Genomic DNA, 18883 nt, shown 5'->3' with positions numbered 1-18883 from the left:
ACTACGGATACGCAAACAGAAAAAAATAAAGGCAGATAGAGATAGAGAATTCAATTCTCCATAATAGGAGATAAAGGTAATGCAAAAATTTTATTAACATTTAACAATTTGCGCCCCGTTTCATATTTTTGAAAATGCTACGAATACGGTTAAAGATACAAGAAAAATATAAAAAAGAAAGTTGTAGAGAATGAAATTTCCAAGAAAAAGGTCCACGAGACGATACCTCTATCTTCAATGGTTTAGGTCCTAAAGACGTTCAAAGACGCGACGAATACGGCTCATTTTTACCGGTGGTCAAGAGACAGAAAATTAATTTAAACCTAAACGGTTGAAGATAGAGATATGGTCTCGCGGACTTTTTTGTGGGAAATTTAATTCTCTACAATTTTGTTTCTTACACTTTTTTTGTATCTTCAACCGTATTCGCAGCGTTTTCAAAAATATCGAAAACAGTATTAAAAATAAATTATATAATAAATATAATAAAATATAATTATATAATAAACAATTATCAGTTTGCGTTCCGCCCAATATTTTTAAGAACGCTGCGAATATGGTTAAAGATACAAAAAAAGTGTAAAAAACAAAATTGTAGAAAATAAAATTTGCTACAAAAAAGTCCGCGACACCATATTTCTATCTTCAACGGTTTAGGTTTAAATTGCTTTAAAGTGTCCCCCCGGTACTCAATCACCAATAAAAATGAAACGAATCCGTCGCTTGAGCTTCTTTGAACGTCTTTGAGGCCTAAACCATTAAAGATAGAGGTATGGTCTCGCMGACTTTTTACTAGAAAATTTTATTTTCTACAACTTRCTTTCTTACATTTTTCTTGTATCTTTAACCGTATTCGCAGCATTTTGAAAAACATGAAACGGAGCACAGATTTTGAATTTTAAATAATTTTTTTCTCATATTCCTCGTGAAAAATTTAGTGGTGCGTTTTCTACAGCTAATTAAGAATATAAAGCTCAACATTTTTGCATTTTTTTCCAAGCAATTAGTAAACTGGTTGAATTTAAATTAATTAAAAACGATTTGAAACTGAGACGGTAAAACGCTCTAAGCGCCCTCATTTTTACTTTTTTTGGGTCCAAAAAATCAAGCAATTTTGTATCTCGTTTCGTCTCCTAGTATGTAGTTCTCTGTATCTTAAACGAACAACAAAAAAAATTGTCATCTAGTTAGTGGTTGTCGTGTGCCGGTCGAAGGTCACCTCGTTGAGGTCACCACGCGTATATCATTGTCGATTTTCGTGGGTGTAAAAGGTGTGAATGGTCGTCTTTCTCGTCGGTGGGGCGCAGGGGGCGAAGGGATGTGATTAATGCCTTGTTTCCCAGCAGGTTTGGTACTAATTGGGGCCTGTTTCACGATGGACCCCATGCGGGGTCACCAGGTACGGGGCTGTAATTGGCCCACGTTTCAAAGAATGCCTGCGAAGAAACAAGGAACATGGAAAAAATGTTAAAAAAAAAATATCTATAAAAATTTCGAAAAATAATTTTCCAAGTTTTTTGCTATAGGCTATTAAAAGAGGAAACTAGGAAGCTGTATCCAAAATTGTAACTCTGTTCAATGTTATTTGTGGCTTTTATTGTCAAAATTTTTGTCCCTTTACTAAATAATTGTAAAAAAACATATACAAGATCATCAGTATCCTTAAATAGATATAAAAAGTGTCAAATGTCAAAAAAAAATTTCATGTTCCTGGTATCTTACCTTACTTGAAAATTTTCTCTGGGGGCGCGAGTTCTGGCGCATCCTGTATAGTTGAAATTTTCTTCAATCGATTGGAGAAGGTTGTAGTAATGTTAATGGTAAATAGAGTAGAGTGCGAATGCGGTGTCCCTTGCAGCCACTTGACGTTGATTATTGATCAAAGAGCCACCCGCCCCTTCACACATATAACTTACACCCTTCTCTACGTCCGACACTCGATTCGAGTGGTTGAGGAAGGAATTAGCCGAACATGTGTAAGGTTTCGTGTAAACAGAATCGTTCGAAAAGGGGATGCATATGTGTGTTTGAAATATTAATTGAACTTGGTTTAAGGTTGAATTATACTGAATAAAAAAATAAATCGTTATTTAAAAATTCTGAAAAAAATATCATAACGTTTTCAGGGCCGTAGCAGCAATATATTGCAATTTGAAATTTTTGTCCGTGCCGTATAAAAATAAATTTAAAACAACCTCTATTTTTGGCCATTTAATTTTTTTATAAAAAAACTGTACGGAAGAATATTTTGATTTTATAAAATAAAAACTATTGAATTTCGCAATCCGTTACAAATACTGAAAATGAGATAAAAACTCTGTCTTACTGTGTGTGTGAAGTACTTTTTTAATTCAGGAACAACATCAAATTGTAAAAAAATTCAATTTTTTTTTCATTTTGGAACTGGCTACGGAACGGTAGAGTAAATAGTTTTGAAAACTGTAATTTTGTAAGAGTAATTTTCTGTAAAATGACTGAAAATTGCAAAAATTTCAAATAAAAGGAATAATAATTATTAATAAATTATGTACTATATTTTTTGTTTGTTCCAATTGATTATATTATAACTATCATTGTGGCGTCACCATCTATTTATCTTTCTGTTTTTAGGCAGTGAAATTAAAAGAAACAAAGCAAAATTAATTATTTGAAAATTGAAAAAAATGCTAAAACCAACAATTAGTTGGTTAGTTGTTTTGTTGGGAGAAATATTTCAAATTTACTTTTTTGTTTTTAAGTCAAAGAAATTCAAATTCAACCATAGTAATTTTAATACAATGTACTAACAGCTTTGCTTTTTCATTAATTTTGATTAAAATGTCTATTAAAAGTCGAGGTAAAAATAGAATTGATAAAGATATTGTTGTTAATATGTTTTGAATAATTTTTAAGGCAGTTTTGATAATTAAGGCTCGGATTATATGCAAAATGCATAATTTTTATTAAGAAGTATATCATCAAAATTGTAATTTTTCAATGCATATCTAATGTTTTTTGATTAAAATAAGCCAAATAAAAAGTGCATATTTTGGCAACTTCGTGCATATTTTAGGAAATAGGTATTGCATATTTGTGCATATTTTCTTTAAATCACAAATTTCCGATTTGAAATTTCAGTTCAAGTTAAAATTGGACAATTTAAGAAAATAATTTTAATATAAATTAAAATGTCATCGGATTTTGAAAACGAAATTTTGAGTTATGCGATTTTTTTGTCAAAATTGCAATTTATGTCAAAAAAATTTATTTGAAAAAATTTATTATAAAGTAGATAGTTGTAATCCTTAGATGATAACCTGTTTGAGAAAAATGGAAAAATTCTCTCTCTTTACTTTATTTTTCTGGAGTCTCCATTACGTATTGTGTACTAGAATTTATTTGGAAATGTTGTTTTTGCGTGCTAATGGTCTTATTTTTTTCATTTTCTCAGTTTTGAATAACTTTTCAAGTCTTTCTGTATCAATATGTCATTCTCGAAAAGAAAATTATTTTCTATTAAAGAAAAAGAGTTCGAAAGTGGTAAAAAACAAGCTGTAATCTGCAAAGAGAAAAATTTAAAACAATTTTAAAGAAAGATAAAAATGCTTCATTACAGAAAACAAACAAAAATTACAGGTTTTCTTTTTAAATATTATTTTAAACTTCTTTAATATTCGTATTTAATAAATAATTTACATAGTACATGTGTAAAAACTTTGAGTTCTCGTTATAGAGGGGTTCTACTGTATAACCATTTCATATTCACATTTATCACAAAAAAATATAGTTAATTTGAAATTATGTTGTGTTTTGTTCTGGTGACTGAAACAACCAATGTAAATAATATTATTTTTCTACGACTATTATAGAATAACAATATCCTTGTTGATTTTTAATTACAGAATACTCATATTATGTAACCTAAACTTGTTACAGAATATACTATTCTCTTTGAAGCTATATGGTTGGCCAACATCGGGGTATTTTTTTACTTTTTTATTATTACACACAGTTTAAAAATAAAAAAATCTTCAGTGAAAATGTTACAATCGTACCCGACCTCCTCTACCACAAAATTAAGACTATATTTTGGAGTAAAATCCACATTTAAGTTTTTACAATTTTAAAACTAAAAATATTCGGAAAACTTCGCTCCGGGTGTTCAAATTACGATCGATGTTTTTAAATTCCAGATTCATTAATGGGATCAGCATCGGAAGACGAAGAAGACGACGACAACAGTACGGCCTCTTCGGTACTGAAACATCACACGTTGCACGGTTCCTTACCCCCAGCCCCCGGGGAAACAAACAATAATTCTTTACCCCATTCGGACATTAGCAGTTCGATAGGACAGGTGAGGAAAAAAAATTTAATTACAGACCGCTCTCATGATTAATTAATTATAGTGTTGCTAGATTTTTTTACCCTAGTGTAAACATCTGAAATTATTTATGGTTTTTTGCATAATTATTGCGGTTTGAGTGTGTATAATCGATTGGTTGAATCTGATGAAAAAACACGTCCTTGTATTTTATTTTATTTTTCAATTTTCTTTTAAAGGATTCGAAAACCGGTCAAGACGACTCTGAAGATCAGAATTCCCTTGATGGTGATGCCGAAATGCGCGATTCCCAAACGGAGAATAAAAGTCCTGATGATAGCAGTGCCGGTTCGAAACGTCGTGGCCCTCGAACGACGATTAAAGCAAAACAATTAGAAATACTGAAGACGGCCTTTTCACAAACGCCGAAACCCACAAGACACATCAGGGAGCAGCTGGCGAAAGAAACGGGTCTACCGATGAGGGTGATACAGGTAAGAATTGAAAATTTCACAATTTCTACAGGGTGTTCCGTCTAAACCCAACATTAAAAGTATTGGGAGTTCGAATAATCATATTTGTTTGAAAATTGGTACATAGCCATAATGCATTAAGTCCTCCTAAATGAAAATATTTTCAAGATGGTGGCACTTCCGGTTATACCGGAAGTCGGTCTCAACTTTCTTATTTTAAATGGAAAGCTATATTTTTTACTGCATTTTTTGATTAATCTGGTTACTTTAAGAGAGTTTTCATTAGCTTTTCCTATACCCAAATTTAGCCGTTTTTGAAATATTTGGAGTTTTTAAAAAAAATTTGGATCTGCACCTCCCACTTTAAAAATCGGTAACTCTGCTATTTTTTAAAACTTTGAATTCGTTTTTTTGGCGTTTGAAAGGGAAAGTTTAGATCTTTCTTCTGGTGTTTTCAAATTTTAAAAAAGAAATTAACAAACTATAAAATTTTGAGGTTACTTTTGCAATAATTCAAATACCCATAACTCAATTTTTCCAAATGAAATACCCCAATTTTTATTTTACTAAATGGAAGAGAATTTAATTCTGCATCGATCTGTATTAACATTCTCTTTACCTAAATTTAATAATTTTTAAGTTATGGTGACTTTTTGTTAAGACTGTCGAAAATCTATTACGTTTTCGTATAGTTTGCTATGGAAATCAAAAATGTCAAAATTGTTTCTTAATAAACGTCGACAGTGACTTATTATTTGACAAATAGTGCCAAAATATGGAGTCAAAGCTACTCAAACTTAGATTTAATTAATTTATTTTGTATTTATGAAGAGTGTAACAAAATTATGATGTCGTTCATTAAACAAAAATAATTTTTTCTCACTTGTTAGCTTTAAATAATGAACGCATGGTAGAACCTATCAATAATAATTAAGTTTGTATAACTTTGATTATTCATATTTTGGCACTATTTGTCAAATAGTAATTTACTGTTGACGTTTGTTTAGAGAAAATTTTGACATTTTTGATTTCCATAGCAAACTATGTGAAAACGGGTGTAGCTAGTAATAAATTTTCTGTAGTCTTAAAGAAAGTCCATAACTTGAAAATTATTAAATTTAGGTAAAGGGAATGTTAATACAGATCAATGCACAATTAAATTCTCTTCTATATAGTAAAATAAAAATTGGGGTATTTCATTTGAAAAAATTGAGTTATGAATATTTGAATTATTACAAAAGTAACCTTAAAATTTTGAGATATGATATTTTTTTTTCAAAATTTGAAAACACCAGAAAAAGGATCTAAGCTTTCTCTTTCAAACGCCAAAAAAACGAATTCAAAATCTTAAAAAATGGCAGAGTTACTGATTTTTAAAGTGGAAGGTGCAGATACAAAAATTATTGTAAAACTCCAAATATTTCAAAAACGGCTAAATTTAGGTATAGGGAAAGCTGATGAAAACTCCCTTAAAATAACTCGATTAATCCAAAAACGCAGTAAAAAATATACCTTTCCATTTAAAATAAGAAAGTTGAGACCGACTTCCGGTATAACCGGAAGTGCCGCCATCTTGAAAATATTTTCATTTAGGAGGACTTAATGGTTTGTGGCTATGTACCAATTTTCAAATAAATACGATTATTCCAACTCCCAATACTTCTAATGTGGGGTTTAGACGAAACACCCTGTATGTAATGTTGGACCACACCTTTAAGAAGTTCTGCACAATTTCCAACGACGCGCATGAAATCACCTTCAAATCAACTTGGTGGCGACGTCGCCGTCAGTTATTTCGGTTTTCGAAGAGACACAACCGAGATAGAAAGCGCAAATCAGAGCAAAAACACAAAAAAAAGGTGTTTTCATGTCGAGATAATTGTTTCAACAAAACGTTATGTCGATTTTTTTTGTCTATTCGATTTAATTTCAGATAAGGTGTGTTCGTGTTAAAAATTGTTAAACAACTTTATTAGTTGTTCTTATCTTGCCACTATTTGAGTTATTTCAGTTCGGAGAGGAATAATTGCGAACTTCCGGGCACAAAAATTTTCATTACGGTCCATTACGTCCGTTGACAGATTTTAAATAGCGCGATGTTAAAATAGAGAAAAAATTTAATCGAATCGGTGTGTGTTCCCGTTTCGTAATAGCGCGTGTGGTCCCCACACCACATACAGGGTGGCTCAGGGCATCAACTTCTCTCTTGCTAAATGAAACTATTATTGCATACAGGTTGTTCTGTCTAAACCCCACATTAGAAGTATTAGGAGTATTTATTACATAGCTATACAAAAATTAAAATTTTGGGATGTTATTTTTTTTTCAAAATTTGAAAACACCAGAAGAAAGATCTAAGATTTCTCTTTTAAACGCCAAAAAACGAATCCAAAATTTTTAAAAATGGCAGAGTTACCGATTTTTAAAGTGGAAGTTGTAGATCCAAAAATTTTTGAAAAACTCCAAATATTTCAAAAACGGCTAAATTTAGGTATAGGGAAAGCTGATGAAAACTCCCTTAAAATAACCCGACTAATCCAGAAACGCAATAAAAAATATAGCTTTCCATTTAAAATAAGAAAGTTGAGACCAACTTCCGGTATAACCGGAAGTGCCGCCATCTTGAAAATATTTTCATTTCGAAGAACTTAATGGATTATGGCTATGTACCAATTTTCAAATAAATACGATTATTCCAACTCTCAATACTTCTAATGTGGGGTTTAGACGGAACACGCTGTATAATATACCAAAAACCATCATTCTAATGGAACTCTTTTGTGAAAGCATTTTAAAATTCTACCACATATAGAGAACTCATGAAAAAACAAGACGAAGATTGCTTAAGTTAAATTATAATTAATTAAGCAAAAGTTATTTTAAAACTTAAAAATGTTATCCTCAAGGTTTTTCTATTTGAAAAAAATCGCCTATAAATTTTTCTAGTTAAATTTAATCAGAAAAAAAAAGTTTTTGGGGGTGTGGATAAAACTTGACTCGACTGTATCTTGAAAAAATTAGTATTTATGTATCTTTCGTGTCAAAAATTGTCAAAAAGCCGCTTTAAAATTTTGGAAAATTTAATTTGAAATGCTAGAGATTATGCAAATCTCGTGTCAAATGTCATTTCAATAAATCGTGCTTTATTAATTTGCGATTCACACGTTGAAAAAAAATCTTTGGGAAAAAATTATTCATAGACAATGTCCCTATCGGATAAATCATGTTGTTTATGAACACAAGTTCATCGATAAATTGCAATAATTGACAGGACATGCATAATTTTTGAGACAAATTATGTTCGCGAGGAAATATTTTTTTTCTTTTTTTTTTTCTTGCTTGACGTTTCGAAAACCCGTCACATAAATCATCCCGGAGTCGGTCCTCCGGAACTGAGCGTCGCATCTTCTTTCTTTGTTACAATGTGTGTGTCTCTACCCTCGAAAATAAAACATTCCAGAGAAAATTAAAGTGAATAACTTGGGTGACGAGAGAATTTCGAAAATTCTAATTGCGACGTCGACACTGTCTTAAACAAGACGAGAGGAAATTAGGCGAGTTGGGACTGGAAAAGAAATACTGAAATGTGTCTTTGAAGTTGGTAATCCAATTATGTTTTTTGTGCAAAAGTTGATTGTTTCAATTGTGTGAAAAATAAACGTGCAGGAACAGTTATGTTTTCTTATCGCTTTTTCACACCTACATTTTTAATTAAATTAAATGATTTGTTCATAAAATCAAATTTATGGCGGCTGTTTCTGTTTGATTGTGTGTGGCATATTTCAAAGAAATTTTGTTACGGTTGATAAATATAAAACACCCACTTTTATCACATTAAATAACTTCGACAAAAAAAAATAAATGGAAAAATGCTGCGCTCTGTAAAAATAGTGATTGCGATTATTGACAGAACTACAGGGTGTCCCAGCGAGTTGAAAAACTCCATTAGTGAGCTTTCAGTGGCAAAATTTAAAAAAATATATAGGACATTGTTAGATACTAATCTAGTGCATCACCCAAAATTATTTTCAAAAATACAGCATGGATGTAGCCTTTTAAAACAATGTTTTTACGCTAAATTTTTATTAGTCGATTTTGCTTAGTTTTAGAAATAAAAATAAATAAAAAGTTTGCACTTTTTAAAAAATTATTACACAAAAACTAAGACATCGAGAACAAATTTTTTCTTACTTCTGCAAAGAAGAAAGTACAGAATTTAAAGCTGTTGCAATTTTTTAGTGTTTTGCATTTGTAAAGATTAAAAAATTAAGAAGTTCGTTAAAAGTTAAATAACTTAAAAAATTTAAATGGCACACACTATTTTTTATTTTTGCATCTAATAGATTGATAAATTGTCTATCTAAAAAAATACACTTTTAATGTCTAGAATTGATTGATTGTAGCAATAATGATTATCAATATCTGAGCATTGTTTATTGCTATGGCAACCATAGTAATTCCACCACGGATCACTTATTCGTTTTTTTTATCCAGAGATTGTAAAAGTCGTTATAAATACTGAAATTCGAATTATTTTATTGTAAAAATAAAAAATAATGGATTTAGTTTAACACAAATGTGATTATTAAGTGATATTTCTTCCATCTCTTGTGCAACTGTGCACTTTTTGGCTATGAAACAAAAGTAATTATTTTTTTTTAATGTTTAACGTTAAATATCTTTTTAGTTATTGATTATAAACACCTAAAAGTAATAATTTTAGAAAGACAATTTAATAATCTTTTAAATGCAAAAACAAGTGTTTCATTTAATTTTTTTAAGTTATTGAACTTTTAACAAACGCCTCATTTTTTATCTTTGCAAATGCAACACACTAAAAAAATGTTACAACCTTATAGCTTGTATCTTCTTATTTGCGGTGGTAAAAAAATATTTCTATATGTCGTAGTTTTTGTGTAATAAATTTTTAAAAAGTGCATGTTTTCGTCAAAAAAACCGTCTTAATTTTCAAACTAAGCAAAACCGACTAATAAAAGTTTAGCTTAAAAACATTGTCATAAAAATCTACATCCAAAAACGCTAAGAAACATATGGTGTTTCATTCAAAAAAACACAACTTTGTATTGTAACTTATTTTTGAGACACGCTGTATAGTTAAAAATAATTTTAGGTGGTGGCCTAGACTAGTATCTATTAATGTTCTAAACAGGGTGCGCCAGAACTCGCGCCCCAGAGAAAATTTTCAAGTATAAGGTAAGATACCAGGAACATGAAAAAAGTGTTTAAAAAATTCTATCTGTCAAAAAATTTTGACATGTATTTTTTGACATTTGACATTTTTTTTGTCTATTTATTGAAACTGATAATTTTGTATGTTTTTTTTTTTAATTATTTAGTAAAGGTACTAATAAAATCCACCAATAACATTGAACACAGTTACAATTTAGGATATAGCTTCCTTATTTTCTCTTCTAATAGCCTGTAGCAAAAAAGTTAGAAAATTATTTTTCCACTTTTTTTTACTTATACTTAATATGGGTAATTTTTTTTTTAAGCATAGTGAATGACAAAAGCAAACTTTTTAAGGAAAATGGGCATTTTTTCTTTATTTTAAAGAATGGAAAAATGACAAAATAAATTTTAAGACAAAGACAATTTTTTTTATGTAGAGTTGTATTCTCGGTCCAGAGGCGGACTCTGATTGTAGGTTTAATTGCTTTAAGAGAAATTCAGAGGATTTTATACCTAAGCAAGTTTACAACAGTAGATATTAGTGACCCGTAACGACACCTGCAATGTCAAATGACGATGCAAAGTCATTGTTGTCTTCAAAAATCGAGAAATTGCTTGTGAAGCCGGCAAAGGTATGCAAAAATGTATAATTTTTTTGAATGTAGTCAATGAAATTTTCGAAAAATGCATTTGGAGCAACAAAACTTGACGTTTTTTATGCCCAAACCGCAGCTTTACCCTCCTCTGTCACGACCCTAATCTCTCAAAAAAAAACATTTCGTTTTTATGAATTTAATTCGCCGCATTAAGTTGGCCATGACCAACCGGCGAGTCGGTCATAAAATCTCCCCATAATCCATACGTAAGCAGCAAAGCGCCTGCGATGTTTTTATCACTTCACAGAACGGCCGTTTAAGTATCTTCGTGTCCCTTCAATCTTTCAAAATAAAATTTGACATTTATATTTCCACGGCCCGATTCGAAAAAGGGTACCGATTTTATAAAATATCACACATACAAAAATCTTAACACCTGAATATATAAAATATTTATAAAGTCGTAAAACACATATTAAAAATAATATTTATATATGTGAAAAAGGACCGCCGTTCGGTTTTACGGCTCGTGTGACTTGTTTATGACGACCGCCTCAAAACTGAGGAGGCTATGAATTCCCATATAATCCAACCTGTATATGTGTGTGTGTATAAAGCGCTAGTGTGCTGTTTTTCAACAGCCTACTTTGCGTGTCCATAAATTACCTCGACATAAATTCGACTTTAAATCATAACACAAAACGAGAAAAAATTACCCTTTTTCATCCCCCGTAAAAGTGACATACTGACGTTACGCCCATCCCCCATATAGGGCTTATTATATGCGACATTTGTGCCGGAAAATTGACCGATTTTGGGGTGCACTTGTCATAATTTGCGACAAAATCAAGGTTGCTAACGTTTTTCAGTAACATCTGCGGGATACCACCGGCGGCAAGACATAAAGGGCGCCCCGGGAGCCCCGACCACAAAAGGTGAACGCAGGGGGTGGGTTCTCGCATTCGTCACGCTTATGTTTCAGAAATAATATATTGAATAAAAGAATTTTTTCAGGACCCACGCCCTCACCACCAGAAACACTAATTATCAAAAACAAAAAAGATTAGCCACCATGTTGACCAGATTTATACCGGGTGGGGCATCGCGACTTCAAATTAATTAAAACTGGCGATATTTCGTGTACCTAACCAATTATTGATAGGGTATAATTTGAGAATTTTTCTAATTTTTTTTGATAATAAATGAGTCCGTAACAGTTTTGTGTGTTTTATGAAAATACTTTATGTTAATTTACCTATAAAGTTTTTACACTAAATGAATCTGAATCTGAATCACAATTTCAAATTTTGACTTGGTTAGCCAAATATTTTTTTTTTATTTAAACATAAACTGGACCCGTGATTTATGACAAAATGGTATCATTTACTGGTAGCCGACCGCTTTAAAGGGTTTTTTTGTTGTAAACCTTGAAATCTTACCCCAATTGCAGTTCTAAATTTACGATGGTCATAAATAAAAATGATTTTCAAAGTTAAGATAAAAATTGCGTTTAATTCAAAATCCAATTGTTTTTTTTTTCTAATTTTGTAAACAATTATAGGAAGTGAATCTGCATAGGTCAGTACAAAAATTAGAATCAAACTTTTTGGGAGAAAATTACTTTTTATTTTTTTTTGGCTTTGTTTGTAAATGAAAAAAATTAGAGCATGTACCTTACTAATGCCCAGGTAAGTGTGAGAAAATTCAACAATTTTATTTAATTAGAAGTGGGGATTTCTTTTCTGCGCGTAAGCGATGCCCCACCCTGTACAAGGTGTCCCAGCGAGTTGAAAAAGTCCATTAATGACCTTTAAATGGTAAAATTAAAAAATACAAGGCGTTCGGTCCAAGTCGCGACTGATAACACGTAAAATTACTTCTTTTTTTCAAAAAGTAAATATTTAAGTAATAATATTCATTCTTGTCTTTGTTAGTAAATGTATCAAATTTTTTTAGCACATCCGGTGTTGCCCGAAATGCTACCAAATTTAGTTTTTCAAATGGAACACCTATGTTTTTTTCCTCGAAACAATAATAATTGACATGAAAAATACTGTAAACCACTATTTATTACATTTTGCGTAACACAATGCAATCAGAAAACATCTTAAATCTTAGAATTTTTGGAAGAAAATTATTATTATGGTCTCATTATTCTATGATTTTGTTATTTTTTTTAGTTTAGTTTTTATTATTAGGCATTAGCTAATTGTTTGTAACTACATATTTCAATAAAAGATATTACAATTGCTGGTTTTTGAGGACTTTGGGCGCAAAAAACACTATTTACGCCCGCAAATTAAATAAATGATCTAATTTTAAGACGATTTTACAAAAATATATTTGTTTCGATTTTTTTACAAATAAAAATTTAAACTATGAATTTTCTAAAATATTGATCAACCGTTCTCCTGGATTCAAAAGCAAACTTTTTCAGGCCATATACAGGGTGATGAAAAAAAGGCGTCCACGATTGAAACAGGCGCGTCTTTTTTTATTGAAACATTGTGACCATCATTCCAAAAATAGTCTAAATAGATTCTTTTTAAAATTTAAACAGTTTGTCTAACAGCACAAAGCGGCAATATTGCACAATTTTCTTTTACTAAAAAACTATTTCACTCAGGTATTTTTCGTATCTAGGAAACCTTTTTGACTTTAATCGTTCAAATTTCACAGAACAAACAACATTGAAAATTGATTTTTTTGTTGCTACGGTTTCCAATAATTGAATATTACTTGGACATTTTCTGTATTCTAGGATATTTGCAATGTTGCAACATTGATAAATTTTCTTTGGAGCCAAGAAATGGTATCCTAAAATCTTCAATAAAGTTTATTTCAATAGACTTTTTACACATTTTTTTTAAGAACACCGTCAACAGTATCAAAATCTAGACTTTAAAAATGAAATTATTTTAAAACTGTTAATTATATAGATTTCTCTTTTCTAAAAAGAAAAGTCTATATCTTACTGATAAGAGCACAAATCCAATTTTGGTCTTCAAATTCGTCTTTAATAAAAGACCACTTATAACGTGTAGGTTAACACGGGCGCCTTTTTTTCATCATACTGTATATTTTTTTGTCTAACTTATCGATAAATTTATCAAAATTTCATACTCAAAGTCAAAATTTGTGTTAATTAATCTCGAAGAGTCGTAATTATGTAAAACAACTATTGTCACATAAAATTCGTGAAATATTAGAAGTAAAAAGACGATTTAATTAACTGTTGATGATTAAAATGCGAAGCGCTAAAAGCGGACGATTTACGATGAGTGTGTTGTAGATTGGGTGATGAGGGCCCCGCGTTGGGCGACAAACAGCCCGACAGCCGATCGTAAATCTAGATAAATAATGTCGCGAAGAATACAACTACGACTTGTAATAAAATTTAAAACAATGTGCAATGTAAATTTTAGTTTATTTTGCGTCGCTTTATTACTACCGCATGGATAATCCATTAGCTTTGTTTGCTTTCAGTTTGTGACATTCTTCAATTTCATTTTGTTTCAGGTTTGGTTCCAAAACAAGCGATCGAAAGAGCGCCGCCTCAAGCAGCTGACTTCGATGGGTCGCGGCCCCTTTTTCGGGGGCTCTCGCAAAATGCGCGGCTTCCCCATGAACCTCTCCCCCGGCGGTCTCGAAGACGGCCCTCCGGGTTTCCCCTACTTTGCCACCGCCGACGGCAAATTCGAGTTCGGTTACGGCGGCCCCCCATTTCACCCCCATGATGGGCCCTTCTTCTCCGGGCATCATCCGGGAGGCGGGGGACCCGGTGGCCAAGGCATGCCCTTTAACCAAGGAGGTACCTAATTCAAACTACATAGAGATTTGTCAACAAGAAATTACCACCTAGAATTTGAATTTTTAGGAAAATTACGTTTTTCATGTTGTTTGTAACTAGAATTTTCAGAAGTAATTTTGAATGCCTAGGGTTGGTAACCCCTTGATGTTGACGATTGACGTTTTCTGTCAACTACCAATTGAGTTATCTACACAAGCTGACAGGTGTCTTAACCTAAATTTTTGACGCTAGTTACGATATCTTTTGTTTGTCACCAAAAACCAACCTAACCAAATTTATGGCAACCTATTCACGAATATCCCTAAATCCTAGGGAGTAATTTCTTGTTGATACGATAATACTAGGAGACGAAACGAGATACAAAATTGCTTGATTTTTTGGACCCAAAAAAAGTAAAAATGAGGGCGCTTAGAGCGTTTTACAGTGTCAGTTGCAAAAAATGCAAAAATGTTGAGCTTTATATTCTTAATAAGCTGTAAAAAACGAACCACTTAATTTTTCACGAGGAATATGAGAAAAAAATTATTTAAAATTCAAAATCTGTGCTCCGTTTCATGTTTTTCAAAATGCTGCGAATACGGTTAGAGATACAAGAAAAATGTAAGAAAGAAAGTTGTAGAAAATAAAATTTTCTAGTAAAAAGTCCGCGAGACCATACCTCTATCTTTAATGGTTTAGGCCTCAAAGACGTTCAAAGAAGCTCAAGCGACGGATTCGTTTCATTTTTATTGGTGATTGAGTACCGGGGGGACACTTTAAAGCAATTTAAACCTAAACCGTTGAAGATAGAAATATGGTGTCGCGGACTTTTTTGTAGCAAATTTTATTCTCTACAATTTTGTTTTTTACACTTTTTTTGTATCTTTAACCATATTCGTAGCGTTCTTAAAAATATTGGGTGGAACGCAAACTGATAATTGTTTATAATTTATTTTTAATAGTGTTTTCGATATTTTTGAAAACGCTGCGAATACGGTTGAAGATACAAAAAAAGTGTAGGAAACAAAATTGTAGAGAATTAAATTTCCCACAAAAAAGTCCGCGAGACCATATCTCTATCTTCAACCGTTTAGGTTTAAATTAATTTTCTGTCTCTTGACCACCGGTAAAAAAGAGCCGTATTTGTCGCGTCTTTAGCAAATTGCTAAATGTCTGAAATTTTTTTAAATATAGTTTTTCTCTTATTATGGAGAATTTAATGTTCTATCTGCCTTAATTTTTTTTATTTGCGTTTTGCTCACTGTTATGTATATACAGCCATTTTTTTTAATTAAAACTTGTATCCTAGTCTTTAGGTATTCGTAATTCAAACCCATAAAAAATAACTGATTTTTGCGTTTCAAGGTGGACCCATGGACCACGGTGGTCCCATGAATATGGCGGGGGATTTTGGGACCATGCCCAACGAGCAAGGCCAGTTTATGCCTCAACAGCCGGGACCTGAACAGATGATGCCTGGGAATGGGGGCCGAGGGGGCAGTCCCGAGTTTATGTCTCCTGGATCGTTCTCTGATAACCCCCAGCAGCTCAACGAAGGACTTGTTTGGTAGCTGGCGAAGGCTCTAGCCAAAAGGGCTAGAGAATGATTTATTATTTGAGTGGTGTAAATAGTGACGAGGACTGGTTGTGACTGAAAATGTACCTCGGTTTTGTGCAATTTTTATTCATATTAACGTTCATGTCTTTACTTTTGGTTCACAAAAAAAATTAATCACCCTGTGTATATAATTTATTAGTTAACACAAATTTCAGAAAAGTGCCAAGCATAGTACAGTGTTGGATGGGATCGTCGAAGGTCAAACCCTTCACCTCCTATCATAACCAATTCTGTCCAATACTGTACAGTTATTTAATTCTTTTTTCGTTGTTTGTTTTGTTTATATTACACCACAATGTACTATTTATAAATGTATAAAAACAAATCCTAGCTTCTAAAACAAAACTACTTGTATATATTACATAAATTCTCGAAGGACGGTTATTATATGTTATGTTTTTGACTAGGCCTAGTTGTCGTACAAAATGTTTGTACAGGGACTTGACACGCTGTATAAAAAGCCATCCGATTATATAATTAGTGTATATTGTTAATTTTAGGTGTACTATTCAATAAAACAAATTCTCTAAACGTTTGTTATTAATTTTTATATCCATTAAACATGCTCGCAGAAAATACACCATTTAATCCTCAATTTATATCCCATCTAGATCTATCTGGATTTTTTAAACCATCTAAATCTATCTAGAAAAGTGAATAAATCAATCAAAAAAACTATCGGTGTATTCTGGATCTATCTAAAAAATTTGTTAGTTAAAAAGTAACAGGATCATATAGGAGTGCGAAGAGGTATTTTGAGATTTTCCCAAAATTTCGCGATTTTTATCGAAAATTCCGAATTTTTTTAAAAAGTATCAGGAGTAACAGGATCATATGAGCGCAAAGAGGTATTTTGGCGGGAAATTAAAAATTAAATTTCCCGCCAAAATACCTCTTCGCGTTTCTGTGATCCTGGTACTCCTGATACTTTTAAAATTTTGCAAAAATTTCGCGACTTTTATCGAAAATTCCGAATTTTTAAAAAGTATCAGGAGTAACAGGATCATAGGAGTGCGAAKAGGTATTTTGGCGGGAAATTTAAAATTGAATTTCCCGCCAAAATACTTCTTTGCGTTTCTGTGATCCTAGTGCTTCCTAATACTTTTGAAATTTTACGAAAATTTCGCGATTTTTATCGAAAATTCAATTTTTAAAACAAAAAGTATCAGGAGTAAACAGGATCATAGGAGGGCGAAGAGGTATTCTTAATTTTTTGTGACCACGTTCAAATTTTGAGAATGGGGAAATGTATTTTTTCAAATAAGTTTAGTTTATTATTAAGTTTTTTCATTTATTTGACAGAATAAATATACACTATCATCACATAGAAGCTCAAAGAAAGTGAAATAAAGTTGTATTTATAACAGAGAAAAAGAAGACTAGAACTAAATAAAACGTAAATAAATTAAAAACACAGAAAATCATTTATATCATAAGAATGACATCCTCATCAGTCCCGTAAATCTTCTTTGTTTCTTACATTTCATGCTACTTTTACTTTATTATACTTTATATTATTTACCTTTTGTTTACTTATATCTATTTCACTAGTACACTTATGTGAATCATTTGTGTTATTAGTAATAATAACAATAATTAATAAAAAAACAATTCCTTAATTTTTAGTGCAAAACTTATCTTACATTTATTTTACTTTCAACTTACCTTTTGTTTGCTTATATACTATTAACTTTTACACTATCTACTTTTGTAGATACTTATTTTAAAGTTCGCGCTTTTATACGCCCGCCATTTATTGGTGCTTATTTTAGTTAGTATTGTGCGCTTTCTCTCTTATACTTATTAGAACATGTGCACATGTTTTAAAGATCGCGCTCTTATGCGCCCGCCCTCTTTTGACATTTATTTGAATTATTTTAGAATTTGAATTTGAGAAAAATTGCTCGAACTTGGGACTTACCTGCTGGAAAGCGGGACCTTATGCCGCTGAGCCACCAATAATTTCAATGTTTTCCTTCAATATATTTTACACAAAATTTTTCAAAAATTTATTTTTCGCATTTTTACAATGTTTTTGTGCTTTATTAAGTCTTTTGAACCCCCAAGAGTGCAAATGGACAATTTTGAAGTTTTTAATTTTTTCAATTTTTGTCAAAATTTTGGGCGATTTTCGGTACGCGGAGCGGTTTATTGTTTGTTAATAACTTCGGAATTATTGGTGCTAAACTCTCGAGTTAGGTATCGTTGGAAAGAAAATTTAATTTTCTATCATATACAAAAAAGATCAGTGCTCTACGATAAATAGTTATCGAGAAAATTTGTGCTAAGGTCAAAAATATCAAAAACTATTACAAATTTTGCATTTTCTTGACGCCAATTGATTCCCCGGAACATTTTACATATATTTAGGTCAAAATTTCAAATCATTGAGATATAGTTTTTTCGCAATTTATAAAATAATAAAAAAATAAAAATTTGTTGTCTCAGCTTTGATTTAAATCCATCTTATCCGATATTTTCCTCTTCGTGTCAATAATATTTTCCTAATTTTCTTGGTACTTTTCGCCACCTTCTGTCACGCAATCTCTGGCGTTCCGCACGTTCCATCATCTCTCCAAGATCGATTCGTAATAAATCGGCCTTCTGCTACTCTTCTCAAACACACACTATCGTCCATCCATCACACTATACAGGATGCGCCAGAACTCACGCCCCAGAGAAAATTTTCAAGTAAGGTAAGATACCAGGAACATGAAAAAAATGTTTAAAAAATTCTATCTGTCAAAAAATTTTGATTATTCTTATTCTTCTTGGATCTTCTTGGTATGGAAACGATGAACAAAGACACGAAAACTTGTAACAACCTTATCACTCCTGAGCTTAAAAGAAAATTGCATGTTTCTAACCCAATTGTTCCTAAACTGTACTGTCTTCCTAAAATTCACAAAC

The 18883-nt window shown here is 31.6% G+C and overlaps 1 protein-coding gene across 3 annotated transcripts in view; it reads left to right on the top strand.

Annotated features, from left to right (window-relative positions):
• LOC123008578 (LIM/homeobox protein Lhx5) overlaps positions 1 to 16505 on the top strand; it is a 115244-nt gene extending 98739 nt beyond the window's left edge. For all 3 annotated transcript variants that reach the window (XM_044404446.1, XM_044404447.1, XM_044404445.1), the window contains 4 exons: positions 4173 to 4336; positions 4543 to 4797; positions 14085 to 14376; positions 15721 to 16505. In XM_044404446.1, the coding sequence (XP_044260381.1) occupies positions 4173 to 4336; positions 4543 to 4797; positions 14085 to 14376; positions 15721 to 15926 (917 nt within the window). In that variant the 3' untranslated portion in view covers positions 15927 to 16505. The remainder of the gene's footprint in view (positions 1 to 4172; positions 4337 to 4542; positions 4798 to 14084; positions 14377 to 15720) is intronic.
• Positions 16506 to 18883: the final 2378 nt, after the last annotated feature.

This window comes from Tribolium madens, unplaced genomic scaffold (assembly GCF_015345945.1).
Source record: "Tribolium madens isolate multiple individuals breed KSU strain unplaced genomic scaffold, Tmad_KSU_1.1 Scaffold_71;HRSCAF=194;Tcas5.2_LG6, whole genome shotgun sequence".
NCBI classification, from domain to species: Eukaryota; Metazoa; Arthropoda; class Insecta; order Coleoptera; family Tenebrionidae; genus Tribolium; species Tribolium madens.
Note: the sequence above shows the minus strand (reverse complement) of the source record. Positions and strands in the feature narration are given on the sequence as shown.